General features: G+C 44.9%; 1 protein-coding gene across 10 annotated transcripts in view; it reads left to right on the top strand.

Moving 5' to 3' along the window:
• Positions 1-13,248, top strand: part of LOC308609617 (steryl-sulfatase-like) — a 169,530-nt gene that overhangs the window by 153,516 nt on the left and 2,766 nt on the right. For all 10 annotated transcript variants that reach the window (XM_081223343.1, XM_081223346.1, XM_081223344.1 and 7 more), the window contains one exon: positions 4,773-4,894. In XM_081223343.1, coding sequence (XP_081079469.1) covers positions 4,773-4,894 — 122 coding nt within the window. The remainder of the gene's footprint in view (positions 1-4,772; positions 4,895-13,248) is intronic.

Raw genomic sequence — 13,248 nt, 5'->3', positions numbered from 1 at the left:
ACTCTCTCCCACTAAGATTGGTGGAAATCAGCTTCCCTGATTTCTTGCTTAAGCAATATTAAATTTACGTTTCTCAGGTGAATAAACACATTCAGAGAGTTGGACCCAGGCTATGTGACAATCACTTAATGAGGTTGCCTCACATTTTTCCACATTTTTCATTGAATGAGAGGAGTTTTGTTGAGAAGACCGCCCTCCTTCAAGTACAGCCTTGTAATTCTCAAGAAGCAAGTGTTGTTCCTGACCCATCTTAGCTTGGTGAGAAATGAAAAGCCCGCTGATGCAGGGTTTCTGCTCAGGTAAAAAGAGCAGCAGTCCCAGCGTTACACATAGAGATTTTCACTTTGCACAGTCTCATTGCTGCCATGAGAATTCTCTAATTCAACCCCGTGGTGTGCCTATATGAGATTCCTCTTGGCAGTGAATCTTTGCTTCATACCTACCGTGACCACCACCCCAGGATATGCAGAAAAATCATTCCCCCCTGCGTCTCCAAATAAGCTGATTCTGGACATAAATGGAGGCCACTCTTTATTTGTGATATAAAACATAGGCAACAAAAATATAATACCTAAATACATTAATTCATTAAAGTGAAAACCTGTCAGCCTCATCTTTGCAAGCAGATAGAGTATTACCATAGTGAGTCTATGACCATGCCCCCTCTTAATAGAGATTGGCATGCCCAATTCTCCTATTCCATAATGAAAATTCGATTTCATTTCTTTTTTCCAAGTTTGGAAAAGAAATCCAAATGCTTGGTATCACTTAATGTCTGATGAAGGCAAGGGGACTGACTTGGTTCTCCCACTAAATTTTGCTGACATCTAGCTGGGTGACCACAAAAAACTTCTTCCATAGAGCACTACAGATAAAACAGCAAGCTGTACCCAGTTCAGCTCCATTTTGCAGAATAAGTTGAAACTCTTCACGTACGTGTGACTACGTATAATTGATCTTGCTTTCTCTTCACATATGGCAGAATGTTTGATGTTTACGGGTGGAAACACTTTTAATTATGAAAGAGACTCTCTGGGTACTTGGGATTCCCTTTAATTTATCAAAGATCTATGTGCTTTCTTCTAAAAATGTTTCCTTTCCTACTCTACAGTGAAAAAAATCACCTTATTTTTTGTTTGTTTGTTTTACATCTTTTTTGGAGTATAATTGCTTTACAATGTTGTGTTAGTTTCTGCTGTATAACAAAGTGAATCAGCCATATGTATACATATATCCCCATATCCCCTCCCTCTTGCGTCTCCCTCCCACCCTCCCTATCCCACCCCTCTAGGTGGTCACAAAGCACTGAGCTGATCTCCCTGTGCTATGTGGCTGCTTCCCACTAGCTATCTATTTTACATTTGGTAGTGTATATATGTCAGTACCACTTTCTCACTTTGTCCCAGCTTACCCTTTACCCTGACCCCATGTCCTCAAGTCCACTATCTACGTCTGCGTCTTTATTCCTGTCCTGCCCCTAGGTTCTTCAGAACCGTTTTTTTTTTAGATTCCGTATATATGTGTTAGCATGTGATATTTGTTTTTCTCTTTCCGACCCAGTTCACTCTGCACGACAGAGTGGTCCACCCACCTCACTACAAATAACTCAATTTTGTTTCTTTTCATGGCTGAGTAATATTCCATTGTATACATGTGCCACATCTTCTTTATCCATTCTTCTGTTGACGGACACTTAGGTTGTTTCCATGAATCAGCTTATTTTGAATATGGCAACAAGTAACTCACCTTGTGCCCCAAGTTAACCTCTTTTTCAGTCCCCCAAGCCTTTCCCTTCTGCTGTGATCCCCAAATCCTCCCCAGAGTAGACCAGGCACAGGTGGGTCGGAGGGACGTCCCCAAGTACATGGGTCACTGACTCAGCTGAGAGAAAGATAGCACATTCGTGGGGGGATGAGGTCACTGTCCCCCCAAAACGTTCCCCAAACATGTTCTTTTCAGTTACATGAAAGTCATCCCCATGCTGTTGAATTTGACCTGAAATTCAGACATGACTCTTCTTGACCCTGAATTGTTACTATCCCGACGGTGGTCATGAGTCAGGAACCCAAAGAGAATCATCTCATTTTCCAAGTTAAAGACAATCTCAAATGAGCACATTTTTCACAGAATCAAGCAGACACCAGGGGAAAAAAGCATCCAATTTTGTAGCCGTGGCTGTCCTGCACACTAGCTATGAAAAGTTGCATTTGTTTACAGAAAAGGCCCATCAGACAATTCCCATAGGGAAGCGGCGATGCTTTGCATCACTTTGAAAGTGTACGGGCCCTTCTGCCATGGATCGTGATGTTGTACAAACATTGCCATCCCAGCCATCCCAAGTATTTCGATAGCTCAGACACCGTTTAAAAGTGGAGCTCAATAGAGTCACTTTCCATTTTTCATGGCAGAAATGAGCCTCTTTTTGACAAGCCATATTTCTCCAGCACTGTTCAACAGCGTTTCCATCACAGCGTGATTTATTGCTGGCTTCCAGGAAAGAGTGCGTTAGGTATAGGATGTAAAAAAGAAATGAGACCTGTCTCTGCATTGCAAGAAGAAAGAAGTGTGCAGAACAGACTTTGCTTCCCTCCTTAAAAAAAGAGACAAATCTTCCGTTTGGAAGTCAGAAAAAACGTCTATGAGATTTACAGTGTTCTTTTTGTCATTACATCCCCCTTTTGTAGGATCAGGCCCAGTTCAGTTATGAAATGCCCATCTTAAGGAAACAGTTCTGTCTCCTGGGTTCTTAAGTGCTGAGTGTTGTGGGTTTATGATGAAAAACAGCTTTGAGAAATGAGGTAGACATTGAGTCAGAGAAATGGAGATTCATTCTCACCCTCGAGCCATAGTGGAAAGGCCTTCTCTCCACATGGAGCTAAAGGTGGTGGAGAGGGGTTGGGCCCATATGTCCCATCTCTCACCTTCAGGGTTTTCACCACTGGGGGCTTTTTATGCTCAGGTCCTCCTCTCTGTTCCTCTCCCCTCATCCTTTGCTTCCTTTCCACCTACTTAGGCTCTCCTAATCTTAAGGACTGAGTTTTTCTTGGAATTCACAATATCTGCCATTTCAGGACAGAGCTACTATTCAGAGAACACCCTGCTTCTGGATAGAATCATCTCTCTACCTTGTTCCTCTCATGGCAAATGAGAATCAGACTTGGAAAGTGAGCCAATTCTGTCTTTTGTTCTTATTTTTAACTTACAATAATAGAATATTTTCAGTTCCGTGGACTTGTGCGGAGTGCATGATTAATCACTAAGGTGGGGACCAGAGAAGCAGTCAGCAATAATTACATGATGGGATTTTTAGCAACACCAAAATAAACCACAAAGAAAAAAGAAAAAAAAAAACTCAAGGGATGTAGGACCTCTCAAGAGTGCTTACCCACATTATATAACCAAGTTAAAGTTCCGGTTTCTCAATTCCTCATAGTAGGAGGGGCCAGGGATGGAGTGTTTTGGGTTTTTTTTTTTTAAATTTTTTGTTGGAGTATAGTTGATTTACAATGTTGTGTTAGTTCCAGGTGTGCAGCAAAGTGATTCAGTTATACATATACATATATCCACTCTTTTTAAGATGCTTTCCCCACATAGGCCATTACAGAGTATTGAGTAGAGTTCCCTGTGCTATACAGTAGGTCCTTATTAGTTATTCATTTTATATATAGTAGTGTGTGTGTGTCAATCCCAATCTCCCAATTTATCCCTCCCCGCCTTTACCCACCAGTAACCGTAAATTTGTTTTCTACATCTGTGACTCTATTTCTGTTTTGTAAATAAGTTCACTTGTACCATTTTTTAGATTCCACATATAAGCGATATCATATGATATTTGTCTTGGAATGTTTTTTATCAGAGAAAGAAAACCCTCAAGTTCAACAATTTACCTCTTTCCAAGTAGCTTTCTGCCCCAGGTTTCGGTGGCAGTGGCCTCATGGTAATCAACGACTTCAATTTCTCTAGTGGCTGTTAATGTATGTTTCACTCAAAGGAAAATTATAGGCTTTTTTCCTTTATGTAACCTCCACATAGTCTTAATTTTGCTCCTTAGCAGTTGTATACAGTTATTGCCTACCATCTGGAAAGTTCCCCTTCTCAGCCTAGTTATAGAAGTGATATATTTACCTTTGAGAACATAAACATGTGTGTAATGTGTATATGTGATATGTAAATGCATGTGAGTACATTTACATCTTCGGGGTATTTAATAGCATCATTATTATTTACAAATCACGTCCCTGGGACTTAGAACTTCATTTGCATTGAAGTCCATCCAGTCTAAATTGCCCCGTGCTGTATATTATCTTTTTTTAAAACTCAGATTGTCAGAAATTCTTATTTTCGATAGATCCGTAGTTTGTGCATACACTGTTGGCCAAGGCAATAGGCAGAGAACTCAGTATAGGAGCAGTAGCAGGGGAAAGCAGGGGAAAGCATGGACGCCCAGTCAGCTGGGTTTCAATCCCGTTGGCTCTTACGACACACGTGGAGTTCGGTGAATCGCTCCATTTCTTCATCCCATCATCCTGGAATGACACCGGTCACAACTCGTGGTGCTGCTTGGAGGATGAAGTGAGTTCATGCACGAGCAGAGCTGGTGCTACATCGCATACGGCGCCCAGTGTGGCTCAGTTAGCGTCCTGGCTTGGTTACTTCATTACCACGTTGTAGCTCTATCGTGCCCCCATTTGCTGGAAGGACAGCGCAGACCTCGGGATGTTCTAGCCCAAGGCTGATGCCGCCCCCTGATGCCCACCTGCTTTGTCCCCCAGGATCATCGATGGCCGTGACCTGATGCCCCTGCTGCAAGGGAGAAGCCATCGCTCGGATCACGAGTTTCTCTTCCACTACTGCAACTTCTACCTGAATGCCGTGCGCTGGCACCCACAGAACAGTGAGTAGATGCATCTTTCTTTCCACGCCTGTACGGCTACGTGCAGTCACGGCAATGGGAATAGAAGAAAATGCAAGAGGGCACGGCTCTCATGAGATGCCCAAAAGATGCTCAGTGTTGCTTTCTCCGTCGTCTTCCTCGTCCCTTCGTCTCTTACGCCTCCCGGTGCCCTGGTTGTCCAGGTCGGCCGTCACACGTTGCCGTGACATGTGCTTGTACCTCCCTCAACCTGGGAGGACTTCCTTTCTTTTCCCTTCCTGGTTAATGCTTATCCATCCGCCCCCAACCCCCCTGAAAGCCGTCTTCTCTGCCTCCTGTCCTGTAGCTTTTGCACTGGCTCCGAGTGCCTTTGAGATGTTTACCCGACCTTCTCTCCCGAGCCTCGAAGGTAGGGGTCATGACTCATCGATGTGTGTTTGGTCACGGATCGTATGTATTTGCTAGATGTAGATATTTAAGACAGAGTTCAAACGCTTTGTTGTTATCATGGTTCCCAAACCCAGGTGTGTTGTAAATCGTGCACTGTATCAGTGACGGGACCTTCTTTGGGTTTTCCAACAGCGGATACAGGGGTGCATTTCTAAAAAGCATAAAGGACCAAGTGGAACCAAGTGAGAATCGTCGGTGTAGTGATAGGTTCACATCTGGTTTTCATGTATTTAAACTTAGAATTACATTAAGGCTCACATCGCTAAGATGCCTAGGAGTCTATGGGAATCCAGCAACTGTTATACCCCTGCTGTATATCCCAGAGCTAGATGCTGATATTGGACTTTTAGGTTCCTCTTCGGTGGGAAAATGAAACTCCCCACTTCTCTAGTGTGTTTTGGTATTCTGCTCCCAGAGGCGAGATTCTCAGAGCAGCTTGTTTATCCCCTGCAGCTGATGACTTTGTAAAAACTCAGGTGACTCTGATCCTGGATTTCAGTGTACCCCTCACCCCATCCTGCTCACCCAGTCAGTTTACCAAAGACATCATTTAAAGAGCAGCTGCTCCATTATTCTTAGAGTGGAAAATTATAACCCTTCCGTTGCCCAAAGAGATCACACCAGGTTTACCCTTCAGCGTTTATACTTTCAATCTGGACGGCTTCCTTGAGATATTTTCTGGAAGACCAACATTGCAAACCCATGGGCGCACGATTCTAGGCCCGGAGGGATCCTATTTACGTATCTCATCAATGTGTCCATCCTTCCTAACACCCATAGGAACGCTGTCTCTTCTTAGGATTATTGGCAGCATTTAGACCTGGGCCATCTCATCATAAATGAGAGATGCGGTCCTCCCCACTTCCTTTTTTTTTTTTTTTTTGTGGTATGCAGGCCTCTCACTGTTGTGGCCTCTCCCGTTGCGGATCACAGGCTCCGGACGCGCAGGCTCAGCAGCCATGGCTCACGGGCCCAGCCGCTCCGCGGCATGTGGGATCTTCCCGGACCGGGGCACGAACCCGTGTCCCCTGCATCGGCAGGCGGACTCTCAACCACTGCGCCACCAGGGAAGCCCCCCACTTCCTTTTATACGGAGCCTGCGGGAAGCTTAAAGAACAAAGTCTCAGGGACTCTTGGCTGTTTAGAGAAGGATGATATCTCATCCTGAGCCTTTTGCAGAACTGCATTTAAGTAAAGCCAACCCCCTCGAGTTAGAGGAGCCGGAAGAAACATATTGGATCTGGGGCTGGAGGACCCATTATGTGGAGGAGTAAACAGAAAAGGGACAGGAAGGGGCGGAAAATAGGAGTAAGTGAGAAAAACAAGACCCAGATTCTGATAGGCAGCTGGCCTGGAGATAAAACTTGCTTCTAAGACACACACAAGTGACATTTTCTCTTACACAGTTCCTTACTATCTTCTGTCTTGAAGCAGCAGCACACGAGGAAACATGACGGTGTCTCCACACCGGAATCATCCATCTAGCTAAAGGGTCTCAGGAAACCATGGGTGTTATGAATCGTCTCATCTACTTTTCAGATTGTGCCTGAAACTCAGTAACAATGGTTGCTGCCTTGGCTGTCACACATGGCTCCATGGCTGTTTGCTCAGTATTTCATCTGTTCATTTGTTCTACACGTATTTATCGAGCACCTACGAAGGGGCACCTTCTGGGCTAGGCTGCGCACCTGTCAGTGAGCAAAAGAGACCAAATTCTCTGCCAGGGAGTTGCTTACCTCTTAGTTCAGGGCGGGCTGCAGCCTGTGCAAACAGCTGGGAATGCACAGGTGTGTAAGGAAGTGTCAGCTGTGTGTGTGGAGTTACCTGTCAACTAGAGAATACAGTACTAGTTAGAGGAGATGACTGACATCATCTCGGATCTGTGCTGGTAGGAGTTTATGGTCATCACTACGAGGGAGACACCTCCCATAGTTGTCAGTGGTAAGAGGGCTGCCTCCTGACCTCCAAATACTTTGCTAGAAAAGAAGAGAGACATTTAGGATCAGGGTTTAGAAATGTAGCATCAGGGCAGCAGTGAGCTGGAGCCACCTCCGGATGGCTCAGGAATCCTGCCAGCTTGTTGGGAAAGCATTGCTACCTGGAAGTCAGCCAGGCGGCGAGCACCGACACCCCGGCAACTGGCAGACACAGCAAACGCACGCCCTGTTCCTCGGTCAGAAAGCACCCGCTTACCAGCAGTAAGTACACTGGTACCCGTAAACTAGAATTGAGTGGTGGTGCGGTTAAGATCCAGTTGCCCTTTGTCTTGAGTAGTTGGACACCTACATGTTACAATTCCCAGCTTGTTACTCATTTTTCCAAAAACTTAGAGCTGGAATGCTGTTTCCATCCTTTTAAAACATGAACCCCTTTCAGCTTTTATATACTGTGTCTTCTCTCTAATTGAATAATCCTCTAACGATAATGTTTCTGTAATTTCGTTGTCTCAGCAAATTGAATGGCCTAACTTAATCATCTCATATCCTTACGCCCACTGCATTTTAGAAGAACTCACGAAAGCATTATTAGGACACCGGTAACTTTTCTTGCATTACAATGGGAATTGTGACTTTAAATGTACTGTTCCGCGTGTATTCAAAAAGTTTGGCTTTAAGTTTTGACCTATGAAGCAGTGTTAGTAAAAATTCAGTTTAATGACAACTTGATTTTATGGTAAAATTTATCTTAAATGACTGGTAGTTAGCTCTGAGATTCTGCTGCGGATTTTTGAGCGGATGAATATGTCTATAAACTAAATGCTCGCATTAGTGTGAGAGTTTCCAGACCAGCTGGTCGTACAAAAATCCGTGGGATGTGGTTATGCTGATGTGGAATCCAAGGAGCCTCATAAATCCTGCTAGCTTTTCAATTCAAGTTGGTTGGAATCTTCTCTCCTGTGACTTTTTTTTTAAAGCATCATTTGAAAAACCTCAATAGTACACCTGAAGCGTACATTGTTCATAGAAAAATGATAAACGATTTTGACTTTTAAGACTTCAAAATAATTTTTTTAAATCTTAAATCACAACAAAAAGCAGTAGGAAATTAGAATTCATTCTAAAGAAATTTGTTTATATCTAGCTCTTTTAAAGGTGCCTTTTTTTGAAAATAGATAAGTGAGGTTTAAAATTGCAACAGCATTACAATAGTAATTGAGGGAAAATGCTGGCTTTGTTCACTAGATTTTCACCCAGTTAAAAAATTAATTTTGCCTCTAAAATGCACCTAAGAAAAGAGAGAAGATTCTAATTACAGCTGCCGATGTCTCAGGAGTTGATTGGTGTAAGAAAGGCTATGCTTAGTTTTTGTCTTTATTAATGACTTCGGTTTGTGTTGGTGGTCTGATTCTCCTTTGTCTGATTATCGGAAGTTAAACCTGAAGGGTCAGAAACAACAAATCGAGGGCTGAAACTGAACTCATGGGGGCTGTGGCCTTTTCAAATGCAAGCTGCAGGGCACTTTCCTGTACTCCAGCTTACCTTAAGAAGGAGAAGCCCTAGCCCAACCAGAACTTCTGTTGCAATTAAGAAAAAGCGCATATACGTAAATCACTTCAAGGATATATTTCAAGTCCTGGGATTTCCTTTCCCTTTTGGTTGAAAGTCTCGACCAAAGGCTGCCTTCCCAACAGCTCTTGACCTTTGCAATATTCACCCACTAACTCCTTTTTCACCTGCCTTCTCAGCCCGGTATCGTGGGACAGGTGTGCGTGTAATTGTAGCAACGCAGGGTGATGTGTCCCAGGATGGACGGAATCTGCTTTGCCCACAACCTGAGAGAAGGTGTGATGGTGATACAGGTGGATGGAGAAGGTTTCCCGGAAATTGTGGTCAATGTTTATTCGATTTGTTTTATCTCATTATCACCCAGACTCTTCAGTAACCGGCTTAATCGTCCCAACCATTCATTTCCTTTAATGGAAAAACACCATCATAAATGGATTTTTTTTGTTTTCTCCTACTTGGTCTATCAAACATGTATTTTTATATGGCACTTCCTATTACCTTATAAATAATATTAGACCATTTTTGAAACATACATCTACTTTTTTTTATTGGAGTATAGTTGATTTGCAATGTTGTGTTAATTTCGGCTGTACCGCAAAGTGACTCAGTTATACATATATACATTCTTTTTCATATTCTTTTCCATGATGGTTTATCATAGGATATTGAATATAGTGCCCTGTGCTCTACAGTAGGACCTTGTTTATCCGTTCTGTATATACTAGTTTGTATCTGCTAATCCCAAACCCCCAATCTATCCCTCCCCCAAATCCCTCCCCCTTGGCAATCACAAGTCTATTCTCTACAGACATCTAATACTTTTCGACTAAAGTTTTCGCATGTCTGACCTCAGATGACATTAATTCTTGGACGAAAAACGTGTCAGCCGTGACTTCTGTTCATTTGTCGCAATGCAACCTTCCTTACAGAGACAAAATACATCAAAATGGGAGTTTCTCTTTCGAATGCCAAAAGCACAGTGTTTCTGAATGAGTCCTCCAGTGTTAGCTCAGCACCCAGCTTATTCACAGCTACCATAAGCCACTTCTTCTGCCCTTTTCCCCCTGACGTACTCGCTCCTGCTGATTTCCTGCAATATTTTGCACATCTCTCTTCTTTGATGTCAGCACGGGGCATATGTCAGTTCTCACAGTATTCCTGCTTGTTTCTAACTCCGTCCTGATTTGCTTCCATCTGCTATAGCAGACCTGGGCATTTTCTGTGGGTACATTTTAGTTCTAACCAAGGGATGTTGTAGTGAATATTTGTATTAAGTATTTATATTAGGTATTCATATTTATATTAAATATTTGTGTCTTCCTCACCTTCGGATCTTCTATCCACAAATGGTTTGTAGGTGGTTTTAGGCTTTTCAACTCTGTTAATCTCTTATTCTTGAAACACGTCATCTTTTTTATGTGACCACTGCATGTCTTTTGAAGACACGCTTGATAACAATACACTGCACCCTTACGTACACCCTTAACGTTTATTCTATATCTCCTGTCTAGCAGACGCTCTTTGCATATGATGCCTCTCTTAATCTTCCTTATTAAAAGTGATTTTATTCGTATTAGATTTGGCCGTACCAGAAACAAAAAGTCACAGTAGCTTCTATCAGAGGGAGGTTTCTGTCTTCATCTCGTGAGTGAAGTCTAGCGGTAGGTGGTCCACAGAGTTTCAGGGATGCAGACTCCAAGCTCCGTCCCACCACCTGGAGGATGCAGCGGCTTCTTCTGCGTGGAGAAGGGTGACAGTGTCCACCTACGGGCAGCAGGAGGGAGCAATGGATGGACAGGATGATGTTCCCCAGGCCAGAAGTTGGCCACCTGGTATCGGAGGAGGCTGGACAGTGTAGCCTTCATCATGGGTGTCTGTGTGCCCTGGTGACACCCCACAACTGTGCGAGCGTGAGGATAGTTATCAGTCTCTACCAAAGTTATTTACAGGTGAGGACGAAGAGGTGTCAGAGGTCACAGAATAGGCGTGCAGTAACAAGAGTTGACTGCAAAGTTGGACGCTAAACCAACACTGGCTACTTTGAGAGTCTGCCCCGTGGTCAACTGGAGCTTCTTCCCCCAAGACAGTAAGTTCTTTTATTCACACCCACAAAGATGACTCTTCTTCCTCACTGCTGTCTCTGGCCATCTCCACAGCCCCATGGACTGTTTCTGGAATTCATTCGTGTCCTCTCATTCCCTAAGTCCACCCATCCTTGCGGACCTCAGCTCTGGCTTCCCCTGGATGAACTCTGACCCTGATCCACACCCTCCCTCCCACTGCCGCCATGTCCACCCTGCACATGCCTCTGTGCACACGCTTTCTTGAAGGCAAAGGTGACGTGGAGACACCCCGAGAAATCTCTGACTTCCTGTCTCATTTATCTGCCGTGACCAGATGTCACCAAGCAGCCTGGATCTCTGGCTGGCTGGAGGCTGTGTTGGCACGGAGTGATTTTAGGCAGGACGCCCCCAGTGGCTCTGGAGGAGAGACGCACAGAACGTACTGGGCTTCCTGTCGGCCCCCATGCCGGCTTTCGTGGTGGCAGCTGGCTTCTTCCCGCTGCTCATCCCGTCGGCCCATTCATCATTAATTTACCCAGCACGTTTTTATTGAGCACATGTTCTACGTAAGGCCCTGGACGCTGGCAATTCACAGATACATTCACTCTTCTATGTAAGGCTCTAGGTACCGGGCATTTAACACACGTGGGAGATAACAGTTCTTGTGTTCAGGGAGCAAGTAACCTAGAAAGAAATGGAGTCCACAGACGTAGTAGCCCTTCAGGACTGAACACATGGTAGAAACTGCGGAGCGGCGCCAGGAAACGCGTAACTTCTGGCTGGAGACCTGGACAGGTTCACAGAGGAGGCGTTGTGGGACCTTGAACAATGGATAGGATTTCAACACACAGAGACAGTGGAGGGGAATGGGAGGCTTTAGCACGCCTTGTGTACCCACTCAGTACAGGATTCATATTTCCGTCCCCCCAAATGCAAAAACAAACACTTAGTCAAAGGGAGTGTTTTGCTTTCGGGCACTCAGGCATCACTCGTGGAGCTACGGCTCCTCTAAATCTGAATTTCAAAGCAGGTGCTCTGGGTCGCAGCCCTTCCCTGCTTCCTCTTGCTTCTCAGTGTTTTCGTATCTTGAGTCTCCGTGCAGCCAGCGCAGGAAGCTAGCAGAACTGGGTCTATAATCCATGAGCCCAGTGCCGGGTCGTTGAGGGTCTGGGCTACAGAGAATGGGTGGACACGAGTCTCAGGCGTCAAGAGCAAGAGCCCTTGGGTCCGCACTTCTCTGGGAGCCTGTGTGAAGACACTGGTGCCCTAGGCGGCTCCCTGTGGGCCCACATCCTAGGATCTTTGGGTCTGAGACAAGAATGTGGCATTGATGTCGGGTGGCTGGCTCAGGACAGGGGAACACGGTTGGGGGGCATCGTGGAAGCAAGGAGGTCGCCATGAGCGTGGGGACCTTGGGGTGGATTTTCAGACGTCCGTCCAGGACATGAGATCAACATTACCAAGGGGGCAAGCTGAGGTTCCCTGTGGGGGGGTGTGGTATGGGCCGCTTACAGTGGGAAAACACAACAGTCTTTGAAATACTTCTAGAAGGACTCCAAGATGGCGCTATGTAGTGGGAAACACTGCTAAGACCGAAAACCCCCAAATGACTCTGGGTGTCTTCTGTATGTACGCAGAATCCTCCAAGCATCCAAGATAACTCTTGCCAAGACTAGCTTGTTCAACAACATTCATCAAAGGATGTCTAAATCTGAGTGATAAATTAAGAGCCAATGTGTTGAAGCCATTTACATTTTGTTGTCCATATTCTTTAAGAGTCCTTAGGAGGTGGGGGGAAGGTGTCTTAAGACTTGTATTACAGTGGCAACAGGTTTAAGAGCATAAAGAAACTAGTGTTTTTGTCTTAGATTGACAGCAGCTTAATATTCAAAGCTAACGCAAAGGTGGGTATTACTATGCACCTGGCATTGTTCTGAGAGCTTTACAGGCGGGGATGGATTGTTAACCCCCAAAGCAGAGCCCCGAGGCCGGTACTATTATTATCCTCACTTATCAGAAAAGGAGCTGCGGGCCCTGAGAGGTTAACAGCCACGCCCAGCATCCCACAGCTAGGAAATCGTAAAGCTGGGTTTGGAACCCACGTTGTCAGAGCCATCAGAAAGGGGAGGAGAGTTTAAGCAGATCGTAGTCAACTAGCCACCAAGACAGGAAACACTTCTGAGCTCAGAGACAAAGGATGTCTCCCCTGGATGCTGGTCATGGCTCCAGACAGACAAGAATCCTCGCATGAAGGGAAAAGCACTTTGCAAAATGGACTGGTATCTGTTGGGCAGAACTGAGCATCTAATATCTGCAGAAGGTGGTTCCAGTGCCACATGGACAGAAAGGAACGGGC

Source organism: Mesoplodon bidens, assembly GCF_964165515.1.
Source record: "Mesoplodon bidens genome assembly, chromosome: Y".
Taxonomy (NCBI): Eukaryota; Metazoa; Chordata; class Mammalia; order Artiodactyla; family Ziphiidae; genus Mesoplodon; species Mesoplodon bidens.
This window is presented reverse-complemented; position numbering and strand designations above follow the sequence as displayed.